Source organism: Sciurus carolinensis, chromosome 7 (genome assembly GCF_902686445.1).
Source record: "Sciurus carolinensis chromosome 7, mSciCar1.2, whole genome shotgun sequence".
NCBI classification, from domain to species: domain Eukaryota; kingdom Metazoa; phylum Chordata; class Mammalia; order Rodentia; family Sciuridae; genus Sciurus; species Sciurus carolinensis.
In genome coordinates, this window is record NC_062219.1 from 51,580,865 (window position 1) to 51,598,059 (window position 17,195).

The 17,195-nt window shown below is 35.3% G+C and overlaps 1 protein-coding gene across 1 annotated transcript in view; it reads left to right on the forward strand.

Annotated features, from left to right (window-relative positions):
- Lama4 (laminin subunit alpha 4) overlaps positions 1-17,195 on the forward strand; it is a 136,066-nt gene that overhangs the window by 88,056 nt on the left and 30,815 nt on the right. Inside the window, 8 exon segments of the mRNA XM_047557628.1 lie at positions 792-940; positions 3,840-3,981; positions 4,583-4,679; positions 9,077-9,193; positions 10,827-11,006; positions 13,960-14,099; positions 16,040-16,213; positions 16,849-16,994. Coding sequence (XP_047413584.1) covers positions 792-940; positions 3,840-3,981; positions 4,583-4,679; positions 9,077-9,193; positions 10,827-11,006; positions 13,960-14,099; positions 16,040-16,213; positions 16,849-16,994 — 1,145 coding nt within the window.

Here is a 17,195-nt window from a genome sequence, read left to right on the forward strand (position 1 = left end):
AAAAAATAAAGAAAGTGATCTGTTAATAATCAGATAGGGGTAAGGGAAGAAAGTATTATTAACTTAGGATGGTGACAATGTTTAGAATAGCTATGTATGTAAACAGGAGGGAAAAAAAATCTCTTTTTAGTATTGAGAGCCCAGCTCTGGCTGGAAGTCACAGATTTTCAGGAACATTCATTTACACAATTGTGTAATCCTTCACTGAGATTATACATCGGGGGTTGTACTGAAAATCAAGGAGACTGTCTCAAAAGGTGAGTTTCAGGAAAGGAGTAATCAACCAAAGGAAATCAAGCTGAGAAGTCAGGTGAGAGGAAACTGAATGATGTCCAATGGATTAGTCAGTTGGCTGTCATTAAGTGAACTATTGTTTTGATAGGATAATGTGGTAGAAACCAGACTGAAATAGGTCAAAAGACTGAATAGAAAGTAGGAAAAAAAAAAAACACAAAAAACATAAGCAATTTTTTGAGAGAGAAAGAAATATTTAGCTATAGAGGGAATAGAAATGTGGTATAGTATTGAAATATGCAGATAACCGAAGGTTTTTGTTTTGTTTCATTGTATTTTTAGATAAGAAATGTCAGGCAATGTCTGAATGATAGGAAAGCAATCAGTAGAGAAGGAAGAGTAGGAAATAAATAGATAAATTCCAACTTATAGTATTTTAGAGCTGAAATTTACTGAACTTCATAATAAGGAAGAATAGAGATTATTTTTTGGTGTCCCTGAGGGGATAATGTTTAAGTTCTTCTAAATTCAATTCACTTAATTTTTAATTTCTTTAGAATGCCTCAGGAATTTATGCAGAAATAGATGGAGCCAAAAACGAACTCCAAGGAAAACTATCTAACCTAAGTAACCTCAGTCATGACTTAGTCCAAGAAGCTATTGACCATGCACAGAACCTTCAACAAGAAGCTGATGAATTGAGCAGGTAATATCCTACTTTTAGAAACACCCATCTCTACATGGGCTGAATAAGATATTTTTATTCAATTCCACATATTAGAGTTACAAGGATACAGTGTTAGTAGATTGGTTAGATCTGCCTTTGCTTATTCGTTGATGTATTTGCTCATTGTTCTCTCTGAGAGTCAATTATCATTTATCACAATTGTTTTGAGGAGACAGTTTTTTGAATTTTAGAAAATCTGTCAGATTACAGAACTATGATCTTAGCTGAGGTGCACTTGGACCTGTCCCACAATTATTAATAAAGCAGCCTAAGGCATTTTGGTCAGGGACAATAAAGCAGATCCCTTTATGAGGTCTAATTCTACTATCATCACCTATTTCATAGACAGCATTTGCTTTCCACACCCAAGTATCTTAAGTAAAGCTCGTCGAGAGCTGGAAATACAACTGACTTCTTGTAAATACTCAAGTCTTTCTGCAGTGCCCAGCAGGAACTATTTGATTTCAACACCTATTAAGAGAAAATCAATTGACAATTTTCCTCCCAGCATCTAGAAGAGAGTCACACACCCCTTGAGCACTCAATTAATGTTAATTGAAATGTGTTGAAAGATTGGAATTGAATTCATGACCCTGAAATAATAGGTAAATAATGAGATCATTATAGAGAAAGACTATAGATCCAGCAGTTAGAAACAAGGTCCAGTAAAGGTTGTGAGTGAAATAAGAACCAATATTAACTACTGTTTACAGCATACATCACCTTTTTTATTCCTGTTTATCGAAATTGTCAAACACCCTTCCAAATCTCCTGGGAAGGGGGACAGTGGATAAAGAAAAGGAGTAAAGTCTTGGTGTGTGGGATGGTATTATATCCCACAGTGTTGTGCTCCTAGGAAGTGTGCTTTTGAGGAAGGAGATAAAATGCTGGTTTTGACGGTATGCTGTGTGGTTTGGATATTGTTTTTGAAATCCATCCTATGGCTTTCTTCATCATTCTTTTGTCATTTTAATAACTCTCCCATTCACTGTGATTCCAAAACATACCTAATCCAAATGCCACTCTGCAGCTTGTTCCTGCACAGTGCTAAGGAAGTTTTACTGCCTGCTTCACATGAAACATGATCGAAAATATCAATCACCCTGAAGTCCCTTTTGTGTTTTGAATATCTCTGACTGAACATATTCATGGAAATATTCAAATTTATAGCCATCTTCTCTTCAAAATGTGAATATCCCTTAACATCTCTCCGGTATGCATGATTTTCATGTTGTGCTCAAACAAAGACAGATACCATTCATCGAGAAGCTTCCATTTCAAAAGCACTTTTTTCTTAACATTGATAGAGTACCTGTTTTGTGCCTAGTAATAAAAGCTAAGTAATAAAAGCTTTGTTTCAGGCTCTTTGGTATTTCTACCATTCTAGCTAACAAACATCTTAAAATATTAATAGATATTTATAGCCCTTTTTTTCCTTTTATCACTTTTCTTTTGAATTTTTTTCTTGTCTGCCTTCCTCAGGTTTTCCTTTCTGAGCCATTTCTAAGAACAAGTAGCATTTGTGTTTTAGTCATCTCTACAGAGCATGGCTACATTATGCTTCTGTGGGCCATAGGCACTTTAGCCTTAATCGGTCCCTTTCTCCATAAAATAAAATAAATTGAAACTCCACTTCATGACTACATTGGCTTACAGACTTGCATAATTATTCTTGTTTTTTTCCTTCTGATTAAAAAAATAAATAAACAGAAAACATTCTTGTGGGCTTCTACTGTGTCTAATATGTAAGCCAGCTCTGCTACAGGGAGATAGAAGGATGATGGAGTTGAACAAAAGGGAGAGACATAGCCAAGGAAATGCAGAAGTCACATAGAGCCTTAAGAGGACATAGAGGGACTCACTGGGATGGAGAAGGCTGAGCAGTAATTAACTGAGCTCAATAGTTTGGGTGGTTTGAAGAGAGCAGCCTGCATGAGAGCTGCAATGTCATATACTGAATGGGTCACAGAGAACTTTCCAGAGGGTACTGATAAATAAAGTGATACTGTCATCAGTGTTTGGTACTAAGAAAAAAATAAGGAATCGGTGGATGTAAGTCTGAATAAAATTAGGACAAGTGATTTAGGATGAGCTGTGGGAGTAGCAATGGAGTTTATGTCATAGAGGAAGAAGTATTTATCAAAAAATTTCATGGATACATATGGTTTACAATTTCAAGTTAGGAAATAGTTTAGGTGTAATAATAAAACCTGAAGTTCACTGGCGAGAGGCATGATATCAATCATTTATACACTTTATCCCTGTCGTGTCTCACATTAATCCTTAACAGACACACAGTTATCAGCCCCTGTGTGTGACAGCACCTGGTGGGTACTCAGTAAATGTTAAGTGAACCTTAAAACAAACTGGAAAGGGAAAGGCAGGGAGCATGGTGCGTGAGGGCAGAGCCGGGGTGCAGAGCTGGGGCCACACACTTAAGGGTTGCAGCAGGGCCTCAGAGTGAGACGGATCTTAAACCATTGCATCCCCTGGCAAGCAAGACCCCTCTCTCAGGGCCTCAGCTTCATTGTTACAAAGAGGTGGTAACAATGCTGTCATGGGTAAGGAGAAGGGGAAGTTAGGTTCGTTCCTCTGCCAGTCCTCCACCACGAAAACATCCTCTTGATTCAAGAGGTGCAGAGTATTGTTGTTTAAATCATTCCCCTTTCAGCAGTTACTGCCAGGCACAGGAACCAAAAATGAAGTCTTGGGGCAGCACAGGTAGAAGGAAGCAGGGAGGTTGTCCCTCTAGGAAGGGTGACTCAGGAAAACCTCACAAGCCAGGTTTTACTGCATAACCAAAAGGAGGTACCTTCCATCCCCAAAGTATTAAAAGGAGATCAGAAGGAGAAATAATGACACATTTGTTTATTAACAGGAATTTGCACAGTTCAGATATGAATGGGCTGGTGCAGAAGGCTTTGGATGCATCAAATGTCTATGAAAATATTGCCAATTACGTTCATGAAGCCAATGAAACAGCTGAATTCGCTTTGAACATCACTGACCGAATTTACGATGTGTGTATTCCCTTATTTTGAGGTTCATTTTTATGTTGTCTCCCCCTACTTCAACTTTTCTGTTTTCTAATGTTGTCTCTTCGACTTCCAATACAAAATAAAAATGGCAGAAAGGGAAGGCGAGCTAAGAAAAGACCATTTTATAGCATGAAGATTTCAGTTTGTAAGTTTTTCAAGATGTGCTGTGCTACAGTCAGCAAATGCTAGTTCCTTTGACAGTTTTTTTTCCAGCCCAAGTCCCCAAATAAAACATATTTAAGACTAGTTTCTGCTGATAGAGAACGTGTTTTATGCTTGTATTCTGCTTTTTTCAACTCAAAATTATTTATTGAGTGACTTCTATGTCGCACTTTGTTGGAGCTTTGACCAGGACAGTGTTCTAGGTTGACTGAATTTTACAGAAAAAAAAATTTTATCCTGGAAAAACTAAAGATATCGTTTTCTCAGATTCCCATTTGACCTTTCTCTTGAGCTATGAAAATGAAGCTGTATGAATTTTGCTTAGTGTTTAGCAGATAATTTGACATTTAAAATCCAAAAACCATGAAAAACTGATTTCTTCTGCTGTCATTCTTACTCTCTCCACCCGATTCCTTTGCAGGCTGTAAGTGGGATTGATACTCAAATCATTTACCATAAAGATGAAAGTGACAACCTTCTCAATCAAGCGAGAGAACTGCAAGCAAAGGCAGATTCTAGTAAATATATTCACTTTCCTCTATTCCTTCTGATTGATAGCTGCTTCCCTCCTTTTGTACATACAGATAGATACTTCTAAAATTTAGGCTTAAAGAGTAAATAAAATTATACCTGACTCTAAAAAAAAAAAAAAAAGAAAAAAATTGATGAAGACCACATCAATAGTTCCTGCCCAGAATCAAGCTACAAAAAAGCAAAGATTTGCTATTTTTAAACAAATTTTGATCAAAAAATAGCTTCCATGTTGTATGACCACATGGAGACATGTAGTTATTCAACATATGGTAGGTATTATTTCTAATTATATAGGCCATTAATAGAAACATCATAAATACTAATTTTAAGGAAATAATGCCATAAAATATACTTAATATTAAAATTATGTTGCACATAATCTTTCTTAAACAATTCAGAAGGTCTTTTTAAATTTTTAGCAGGAAAGGATGGATCATCCCTGTGAGTGTTGATTAGGATGACAGGGTACCATGAAGCCATCTGGTTATTTGCATTCTCTTGTAGTTTGTATTTTACAGTTGACTGTACTTAGGACAAGCCCAATGACCATGTGGAAAGAGGCATTTGCAAAGGCCAGTGTTTGCATCTGCTAACTATAGCAAGCACATTGAAGAGTCAGATAGGGAAAGAAAAATAAAAGTGAAGTCACTTCCATCTACTTTAAATCCCAGGAGTTACTCTTAAAAACAACTAAATGAATGGCTAAGAATTTTCCTAAACATTACTCATCTCTGGGTACTGAGTTCATTCCTAAAGATATCTGTTCATTGACTAATGAGGTTGGAAATTCATTATCCAGGTAACTTTTAACTACCACCTTCAATTAAAGGCCAAGTTTCAAACTGAAAATGTCATGCAATTTTATCAAAGTAATTAATCTCAAATCTAACCATGCATTTCCTTTTTTTTTTCTTTTGCAAAAAGTCACTATATAAAGAAAATCAAAGGACTTTAATTTTCATATGCAAAATACTTAACCATTTAATTACCACAAACAACTGCGTTTTTTTTTTTTTTTTACAATTTCTAGGTAAACAAAGATAATAAAAATGCTATTAAATTTCTCCAACAAATCCAATAGAAGTGTAATTAATTTATTGTATGTCTAATACTGAACATCCTTTGGAAAATAATTAGCAGTAATGAATTAGACTATTTGCAGCAAAATACTTTAAAATAACTGCTGCCATATTTACATGTTACTTTTGTTTCTTGCATTGTGCATACTGTGTGGGTCTTCACGACACAGTGATGTCAATGTTTTATTCTCCTTGGTGATTTCTAATGTATTTTCTCCATCCTGTCACTATTGAATTATTGAACCTCGTGAAAGCAACTTTTCTGTTCTGGGAATGGCATCTCTCCAAAGGTTCATATTTTATGTCCAGTAAATCTCTCTGCATCTAGATCTTTAAATATTCTGCAGATCTAGTCACTTAACTTGATCTTCTTTGGTTAAATTCTTTCAATATCCTTGTAAAAGGGATGGTGAGCCAGAGTTAGGACTACATAGCTCAATGCTTTATACCACTGTCTCCCTTTGATAATAGGCATGTTAGTGGCATAAATTTAGGTTTTTAATTAAATCATTATTATCTACTGAGTTACCCTATAATTTCAGATTACTCTTCATTTTCAAATGACTTTCTTTCTATGATGAGTATAATCTTTAGTCCCCAGTTTTCCTATTTTTTCATTTACCTATATCAAATAGTTAATCTGCAACAAACTCTGGAAGCTGCTATTTAAAACAATCATCTACAGAAAATGTTTATGTAACACAATAAGTTCCAAACAGGACACACTTTTTATGAAACACTTTTTATAAACATCCAGCCCAAAATAGATTTTCTTTCTCCTACTTTTATCAAGAGTTACTAATATGGAGTTAAATATATTCTTTCTCAGTGTTCCAGAAGTGTTTTTATGTAGTCACAGGTCCAAAAGGAAGAGCAGAAAATGTTTTATATCACAATATTTAAAAATTGAAATTAAAAAGAGGGGGAGGAGGTGCAATGGCAATGCCACTATGAAGTACATTTAAGTCACGCTTTGAATTCTGGGAAATTCTCCAAATCCCAGAGGAAATAAAAAAAGAAGTGCTCATTCTTGGTACTCTGTACTTGGTAACAGTACAATTAAACACCACCTGCTATACATATATATAGACACCACCCTTATACACATGTATGGAGGAAAAAACACAACAGAAACCAAAACACACCAAGATTGCCAAGTAGGAAAAGGAAAGCCCACCATGAGAGAGTGTATTTACAAGCCATTGGAGAAAAAGACAGGGTATAATGAGAAATAAGGCAACAATTTTATAACCTGTCAAGCAGCATAAATTCCTGAGGTTTTGGAAGTAAATAAAGCACAAACAGAAACAAAGAATTACAGGGAAAGCTGATCCTTCAATTCAAATAAAGAAATGCTACGTCATAACCTGGTTGTATCTGCTCAAAGTTAACCCCAGTTTAGGGACTGTGCCAAGCACACTTCAAGAATAACTCTGTAAGAAAGAAACTGTCAAAACTGATACACTGAGAAGATCTGATAGACAGCATGTGTGGGCTGGGGTTGTGACTAGTGGTGGAGTGTTTGCCTAGCACTTGTGAGGCACTGGGTTGGATCCTCAGCACCACATAAAAATAAATAAATAGTAAAGAGTTATTGTGTAAAAAAAATAATAAACTGCATGTATGCACAGATGTACAATGTGTTTAATCAGTAATTAAATTCTTTCCACAAAGAAATCTCCAGATTCTTTGAAACATTTAAGGATTAACACCACTCTTACACAAACCCTTCCAGAAAATAGAGAAAAAACAAATTCTCTCAAACTCGTTCTATAAAATCAATAAAACATAGATACCAAAAGCTGACAAGGACATATAAAAATGGAAAAATACAGACCAAATTCTCTTACAAACAGACATATAAAAATTCTAATCAAGATCTTTTCAAATAAAATCTAGTATGTATAAAAATTGTAATGGTGAACAACTTGAATTTATTCCAGGATTTCAGATATTTTAACATTTAAAACATCAATTTTAATTCACCCTATTTACAGAATATAGGAAAAAATTCATTTGATCTTGCAGAAAAATCATGTAATAAAACTCAATACTCATTCATGATTTAAAAAAAAACCCTGAGTAAACCAAGAACAGAAGTAAACTTCCAAATTCTAATAAGAAATAATAAAACAGTAGTCAACAAACATATTAATAATAAAATATAACAGCCTTCTCATTAAGATTGGAAAGAAAACAAGGATGCCCCCAATGCCAATTCAGTGTGTAATGAGTCTGTTTAATTTTATATAAATAAATGGAAATTGACTTTTTAATATAACACCATTTGCAGTAGCATCAAATACCTAAGGAAAAAATTTTATAAAAGATGTTAGCTAAAATCTCTACGCATAAAACTATAATTCACTACTGAAAGAAATTAAAGAGCATCTAAATAAAAGGATATCTAAGTAAGTTTACATCTAAAGAAGAAAAAAATAAATTCCACACTCACTGAAAGGAGGACCCAACTTTGTAAAATTGACAATTCTGCCACATTCTCTATAGATGCAATACAACACCAATTAAAATACTATAACTGTTGTGTGTGTGTGTGTGTGTGTGTGTGTAAACAGAATGACTCTGGAATTTCTATGTAAATAGGGAAATATTATCAAGAATAGCTAAAATAATCTTGAAGACTGAAAACAAAGGTGGAAAACTTAAATTATAAGATATCAAGACTTACCCTAACTCTACATAAATTAAAGATATAAAAGATTTGTCATGTCTTTTGAACAGCATTAAAAGCCAGACAATAGTAAATGGAGATAAAATTCAGAATAGTAGTCATCTTTGGTTCATGACAGGGTCACAGGGAGCTTCCTGGGTGTAGACAACGTTCTGTTTTCAGGACTCAGGTGCTGGTTGCATTTTGTGTTCAATTTGTGAAAACTCAGCAGACTGTGCATTTATAATGTATGCCCTTTTATGCATTTGTGCTATCAATTAAAATTTTACTGAAAACAACTAAAAAAGTTTTCTTATGTATAAAACTAGTCATTTTCATACGGATAAATTTTTTATTTTCAATTCTTTATCAGATGGGCTGCTAGATGTTATCAGTCATAGCACTACTGCATTTCTCAAAGATAATAGTCATTATGGCATCCTAAATTACTCCCAACCAGGGTTACAAATCTCCAGTCCTGTGCCTCTTATTCTAAATACTACTATGTTCAGAGTATTCAAAATATTGCAGAATACTTCATGGTACAAATCAGGAGTTTCCTTGTTGAAATTGAGCCTTTTTCCAGGCATCTTGGACCCACTGGTTCCTTTTTTCTGCTGCTTCTCCACAGGCAATGAGGAGGCCGTAGTTGACACCAGTAGGCGTGTAGGCGGGGCCATAGCCAGGAAAAGTGCTCTTAAAAACAGATTAAATGATGCAATCAAGCGACTACAAGCAGCAGAGAGAGGTAAGGATCACAGAACTTAGACATTTCATCTGTTTGTTCACTAGTATAGAAGAGAAACCGTTGAGGAAGAATTAGGTGATTCCTTATTTGTCAATCTTTTAATTTTTTTCTAATGACAAGAGAAATAATGTTTATTACCCCCCCTCAAAAAATTGACCTAGAAAACAAAAAGAAGAAATAAATCCAAAAACTGTAATCACCACATCCAAAGATGAGCTTTAAATTTGAGAACATTTTCTTGGACTCTCCCCTTTGTGCATGCTTGTGTGCATGTGTACACATGTATTTTAATGGGATCTTGCTACTTATACTGCTTGGTAACTTGCTTTCTTGCAAACATTTATCCTCATTAACAATATGCCCTAATTTGGTTGCTGGATTTCTCTGGCCCCATCTGTAAACAACTTTCCTCTGTTATATGTCAAGTTATTCTTTCCATATAAGCAGGAAGATCAACAAGTCAAATAGAGAAAGAAGAGCACTTGTCTTGCCTAATCTGGGACTACAGTAGTGTTTTAAAAAGATGTGATTGGAAGCAGATGTGCCTTCCTCAGCATAGCAAAAGTTAAGACCTTACTGCTAGATATGGGTGTTTTACTAAAAACAGCAGCACTGCAGTACTACTAGATGAAACTCTGGCCTACCCAGAGCGGGGCGGTTCATCGAGAAGGTTCATCTTCAGCATCATCAGAACTGCTGTTTATTGATGCTTACTTGAGCGGGACTCCGAGCTGAGAATTTCACATCCCTTATCTCATTGGGGATGACTATTAATACTGCCTTTAGGCTGTTAGAAACTCAGAGGCTTGTCAGGGTTATGGAACTTGCTTCAACAGGCACAGCTTGTAAGAAACAGATCCAAGGTTCAAACCAACATTCTTCAGAATCCAGAGTGTGAGAGGTTGAATTGAATGTTTCCTCACTTTAAAATTTGAAGTCCCAACAACTAAGTGATTTTAATTATTTTTATTACAGGAGTAATATATACAAAAAATAAGAAAATATAAAGAAGACTCGTCTGTTATCATCTAGACAACATTTATTATAATTTACATTATTTTTATTTTAAAAATATGATTTTTAAACAAAAGTGGGATTCTACTCTTGGAATTTTCTTTTTTTTTTTTGCAAAATATATTTTCTTATTCATTTCTAAATGAATTCTTTTCTGTACTAAATTCATTTGGTTCTGTACTAAATCATTATCTTTTTAACAAAACTATTCCACAAGAATACTCTTCCATAAGAGATATTTATGATGAATTTCAGACGCAAACATCTTATAATTTAAGATTTCACATGCATTTTCTAAGGCTTTCTCACCAGTTCTCTAATGTAAAGAAACACTGTAAGTCACGTTTTGTTTTTTTAGTTTACCTCGTATTTTGAAATTCTTTAAGTGAACTAACCACATGGTTTTAATGAGAGTCTTTCAAAATCACTTATTAATACTGTTTAAAATATTCTTGTACCCTTAATTTATACCACAATTAACATATATTTAAAGATCTTAATTTTTGTTAACACCTCAAAATTTAAAGTCTGTTTCATCCCATGGATTAAATGGATGTTGATGTTCTCTAATAAATGTCCTGCTGCCTGACAAGTGCTTGTCCTTGTGCTCTGTGTGAAGGTGATGCTCAACAGCGCCTGGGTCAGTCCAAGCTGATTGTGGAGGAAGCCAACAAGACGATCATGGAGGTCCAACAGGCCACCACCCCAATGGCTAACAATCTCACCAGCTGGTCACAGAATCTTCAGAATTTTGACTCTTCTGCTTATAACACCGTGGTGGACTCTGCTAGAGATGCAGGTATATATATATAATTTAGAAACTTTTGCAACTCAGATCCAGTTGAAATATTGGTCATTAAACTTTCCACACCTTTTTTTTTTATTGAAAACAAATGGGGTACAACTTGTTTCTCTGTACATGAAGTAGAGGCATACCATTTGTGTAATCATACATTTACATAGGGTAATGGTGTTTGATTCATTCTGTTATTTTCTCCTTTCCCACACCCCTCCCACCCCTCTTTTCCCTCTATATAGTCCCTCCTTCCTCTATTCTTGCCTCCCTCCCACTCCCAATTATGTATCATCATCTGCTTATCAGCAAGATCATTCGTCCTTTGGTTTTTTGAGAGTGACTTATCTCACTTGGCATGATATTCTCCAATTTCATCCATTTGCCTGCAAATGCCATAATTTTATTTATTCTTTCCACATCTTTTGATGAGAAACAGTATACTTTATTTGGGTTTTGGTTTGGAATATGGTAGACTTTAGTTTAGAAAAAGAAAATTTTTACTCAATTCATCTATCTATATGCCTGTGTGTGTATATGTACATATACATGTAATATATTTTTTCTCAAATAAACAGTAAATAGATTGGTAGACCCAGATTTTTTTTCTATGTGAAATAAGGGCATCAATTGTTTTCAATGTAAGACTGATTCCTTAGTGAAAAAAGGTCAATCAAATGTTAAAGTAAATAATCTTAACAAAATACTGTTTCTTTTTAGGGGAAAAATTACTAAATGGCATTGCTTTTACTAAACAGAATTGCTTTTTCCTTAACTGAGTAAAGCAGGTTACTTTCAGAAAATATGAATATGACCAAATATAATGACTTTCCATTAAGAACAATGCATTGGCCAATTTGAATATGCAATTTTATAGAATAAAATGAAATATTTTAATGATTACCTCCTTCAGTTATACATAGATATTAAAATCACGTAATATTTGGGAAATCTTTTTTCCATACTCACAATTTATTTAGTATCTTCATAACCTCTTAAATATCAATATTATGATAAATTATGACTTTCAGTCTGTCTGAAAACCATTCTCCAAAAGAGTTCAACAGACTATTTTTTTCCTACACTTGAATCTAAATTAGAAACAACTTTAGGAATTCATGTTGGATCTGTCCATCACTAGAACTTCTATCACAATTTACAAATACCCTTTATTATAACAGGAAAATGGCTCTTTTATATCACATTTTCAGTATATATTCATGAGTTCTTCCAGTAACCACTCATTTAATTGCTTTTAAATTTAATCTTTCAATATATGATATCCATTTTTTTCCAAAATATTGCCTCAGGAATAATTGCTATATCTGTGTTAATTTTCCCTCATTTTCATCAGTCTTTATCAAGTGTTTGCAATAAGTATCCAGAACTAACTCAAATTGAAATTGGTTCAGGATACTCTTTTCCTCAAATAGCACTTGGGTTCAAAACAAAGTAAATGAAAGGGCTTACAATAATATAAGAGACTTTCTAAAGACTCTAATATAAGGTAGTTCCCTTTTTCTGAGAGAATTGAGTGGGGGACCCTGTCTTATGTAAATTTCTATAATCACAATTTAATATAACACTTTCATATACTTTATTACATTTAATTTTTAAAGATTTTTATACTATAAAATGGCTGTTGTGGTCAATGATCCAAACAACAAATATTTACCTCTATATTAATCAATACAATAAATTGAGAGTTACTAGTATTTACTTAATTTCATTCCTTATCTTGGAGAAACACCTTGTGTCCTAAGTACAAAGAAGTGATGTTTCCTTGACCCACATTGACATGTCTTCTCAGTCTGAGTTCAGTTTGACTCTTGTAAGAAACTTGTTCTTGCCCTATCACTAATGCTCAGTGACCATAGTCTTGCCCTTAAGCAGGAGAATGCACAAGCAAATATTCATTCTCTGGTCCAGTGGTTCTCAAATATTAGTGTGCATCAGAATCCCCTGGAGGGCTTTTTAAACCCCGGTTGCTGGACCCCCCAGCAACTCCAGAACTCCTCATTCAGTAGGTTTGGGATGGGCCAAAGAATTTGCATTTCTAGTAAGTTCCTTGTTTAGCTGATGATACTGACCTGGGGCCCACACTTTAAGAATCACTGCTCAGTGACTGAAACTTTAGAAAAAGTTGTGCCATTTTCTGTAGTTTGGGTTTCTGTCATCAAGTTGCATCCTGGTGACCTGTGCTCTTTTCTATGTGTACTTCATGCATTCCAAGGAAGGGAACTGCATAAGATCAGTCATAGGCCTTGGAGAGGAAGCACAGCTACCCAAGGCTGGATCAAGAGGTTTGTGTGCCCCATTCCAGCCATTTCCTCTTTGCTCTCCCACACCTCAGAGGTCGTTTTATTCTCCAGGAGGTCCAGGCCTAAAAAGAAAAAAAAAAAAAAAAAAAAAAGATCAGTTAGGTCTGCTTGCAGCATCTCCTTTGTCTGGGCCCATAGACCATAGCTGCCCACACTCATCTTGGCACAGGTGCCACTTTTCTGGGTATTACCTGGTTTCCTCTGTCCAGTTCTGCCTCTACTGGACAGTACAGCAGCACTGTAATATATGCACAGACATCCTAGAAAACAGTCTTTTTACCTCCTTTTACCCAGTGAAAATTCTTTTCATCGGTTGTATCAAGTTATTAGAAATTCAAGTAGAACCTGTGCTGTACGATTAAAGGAACTTCAGTATGTTTGTCATGGGTCCTACTCTTTAGGAATGTACATTATAAGTCAACTTGTTCCACATTCAGTTTATAAATCACTATGCACTATAAATGTGACAAGATAGAAATGGATTATTCTTTGGGATTTACTATTATTTTGGTAGGATTAAAAATAATTTGTTATAGATCTACCAGAGGTAACCATGTGTTTGTTGTCTCTTCATGTGATTCTTGAAATATACCTACCATTGAGAACTTCACCCATGTGATTAACTTTTATTGTTGCAGTAAGAAATCTGACAGAGGTTGTTCCTCAGCTCCTGGATCAGCTTCGTACAGTTGAGCAGAAGCGGCCTGCAAGCAATGTTTCTGCCAGCATCCAGAGGATCCGAGAGCTCATTGCTCAGACCAGGAGTGTTGCCAGCAAGGTAACTTATGAAAGGAGTCATCAGTCACTTGGTGATAATTAGACTGTGATGCTGAACTCCAACTCCTCAGGCAGCTTCCAGGGTCTGGAACCTTCCTACTATATTATCCAGTTCAGTAATTCTCAGCCCCATTTGTTCAGTAGAATCCCATTGAAAAATAAACCAATTCTTCATCCTAACCTCAGAAGAATATATCAGGATCTCTAGATGAAGAGCTCAACACCTATATTGTTTTTTAAAAGCTCCTAGTGTTATTCTAAATGCGTAGTCAGGACTAAGAACCAGAGTTAATAAACTTGACAAACCTAATATAGCAAAACAAATCAAGAATGCCCCAATAAAAAAAATACTCAATTCAATATCATTATCATTTGTTATTTTAACAGCTCTCTTAGTGTAATTACCATATGGGATAATCTTGCCCATCTGTCCTACCTCTTCAAGAAATTCTCTGGTACAACATAGATTATGTGAAGCATTTATTGACCATTCTGCAGGCTTAATCGAGGAATCATGTACAGTACCAGCTAAGTGGAAGAAACTCAGCAGAGACCCTGTTCTGAGATACTTTCACAGAAGCAATCGAGCAAACAGATAACTAGAGCCAGTGTTGGTAGGGACACTTCTCGATGTGACAATTAACATATTCAGTGTGGCAAAGTAGCACTCATTTTTGGACCCTTTTTTTGTTTGTTTATTTGTTTGTTTATTGATCTATAGACCAGACTTACTCTTTGCAATCAATTTATATGGTTTTATTTTCTCAATTAAGAATTGGGTTGAACAGACTATGGTCCCTAATTACTGACAGAAAGAAGAGCAAGAAATCAAGTATTTTATAATGATAAAGATTATTCTTGGTAAATATATTCAAATTTTAAGTGATATGTGATAAATGGTCCTATACCACAAATTATCTTATTTGGACACCCCAGTGAACACTTTGAAGAAAATTCATCTTAAAGGTGCATTAAGAAATGACATTTTAAAAGCTAGGTTTCTGAGAGTAACTTCTCATAATACTATGTACATGGGGTATAACCTTGGGGTCTTAATTACCTCAAACCATTTTCTAAAGAGAGTCTGGGCATTACCCTTGGAAACTTGCCCAATCCCCAAAGTGCAAGGCTTTTTCTACAAACAAACCTCCTGCTCAGACTCTCACTTTTTACAAAAAGACCTCAACCCCACACTTCATGGTAGTATGTTAAGGTATATTGATCTCTACTCAACTGGCAACATGAAACAGCTGTACTCCAGACACTTAGGAAGAGATTCTGATGCTCACTATCAACATCAGCCAAATCAATGTCAACTGAGGTAGACACATCTAATTATTCAGAAAGATTGATACAAATGCATGAATATACACAGTCCATCCATTTCTGAACAATCTAAAAATCCCCTATGAATCAGATCAGTTCAGCATAGGTACTCTTAGAAATGAATTGGAACAGTGCTTTGTCATGATGACTTTCTGAGAATCATTGTAAGGAACATCTAAGGAATTTGTCATTACCAATAGTATAATGATAGAGCCAGGGACTGCAACATATGTTATAGTATCATCTTATTTCATTCTCCCAGCATATTTATTATCCTCATTTTACAGATGAGAAAACTGAGAGTTAATCAAATTTCTCATGATCATGTAGTTAGTAAGTGGCACAGCAGGCTACAGCACTGCGAAGCTACGTTTAGACTCCTCCCAACTATGCAGACATGGTCAAGGATGTTGCCCCTCAGCCTCATCCCACACTCCTTTTATGATGACCCTGGGGAAGAAGTTCTTGGTACCCAAGATTAGTTATGCTTATAAATAATCCTTGTATTAATTTTAGGGGCCTTGTGAGACCTCTATTAAAATGAGGGAAGGCCACTGAAAAGCATTGTACCCATTGCTGCAGAGTACTTTTAACAGAACAATTTTGTAACTCCAGATTCAAGTCTCCATGATGTTTGATGGCCAATCAGCTGTGGAAGTGCACCCCAAAACCAGTGTGGATGACTTAAAGGCCTTCACATCCCTAAGCCTGTACATGAAACCTCCTATGAAGCAGCCGGAACTACCTGGAACCACAGATCAGTTTATCCTGTATCTCGGAAGCAAAAATGTAAGAGTACGAGGAGGTGATAATTTGAAAAAAGAAAGTTGCTTTTTCTATGCCTAAAACAAAGCTACCTAGGAAAAAACAAAACAAAAAAATTCCCATTTAGGTAACTCTAAAAGTAGAAATTATTTTAATGGCAGGATTGAAGTAGTGATTTAAGAGCAAAGTGGTTCCTTCTCTACAAGGGATTTTTCTGGGATTGTTTTCTATCAGCATCACATTACTGAAAAGTCTGAACGAAGCATTTCAAAGGCCTTTGAAGTAACAGCAGACTATTTATGCTTGCTGCTGAATCCTGTTTGTAGACATTTAGCAATTAGTATTGCATCATATCCCTGAGTAAGCCTGACAACATTAGCACACTCCTGGAAGCCATCAAATCTCCACAAGCCTGCAGTTCCTTTCCTTCCTGTCCAGGATGCATTTAGAGAAAGCATAGAGACAGCCACCTTTGATGCACCCACAGGGAGTCTGGGTTCAGAAGAGCTGATGCCAGTCTAGCAGGAGCTTTGACTGATAATTTGGACCAGAAGTTGCTTGTGTACAAAATATTAGGGTTGCTGATTGTGCTTTCAAAAAACGAAAATGGATGATGCTCATTTATATAAATTTTTGTAAGTGACTTCTTTACATTTCAGGCCAAAAAAGAGTACATGGGTCTTGCAATAAAAAATGATAACCTGGTATATGTTTACAACTTGGGAGCTAAGGATGTGGAGATTCCCCTTGACTCCAAGCCTGTCAGTTCCTGGCCTTCTTACTTCAGCATTGTCAAGATAGAAAGGTAAAATGAACTCATGACACACATTTCGTAAGAAATCTGTTGGATATACTCACACAATCTTCCTGTGGATGTTATAAGTAGCATTTTCTTCCTTTCAGTTGTGCTCATTTTTCTTTCATTATTCCTATACTCCTTCCCAAACACCTTAGTGGAAAATAAAAGGTTAGAAAAAACAGTCATCATCTCTAAATAGTAATTTGA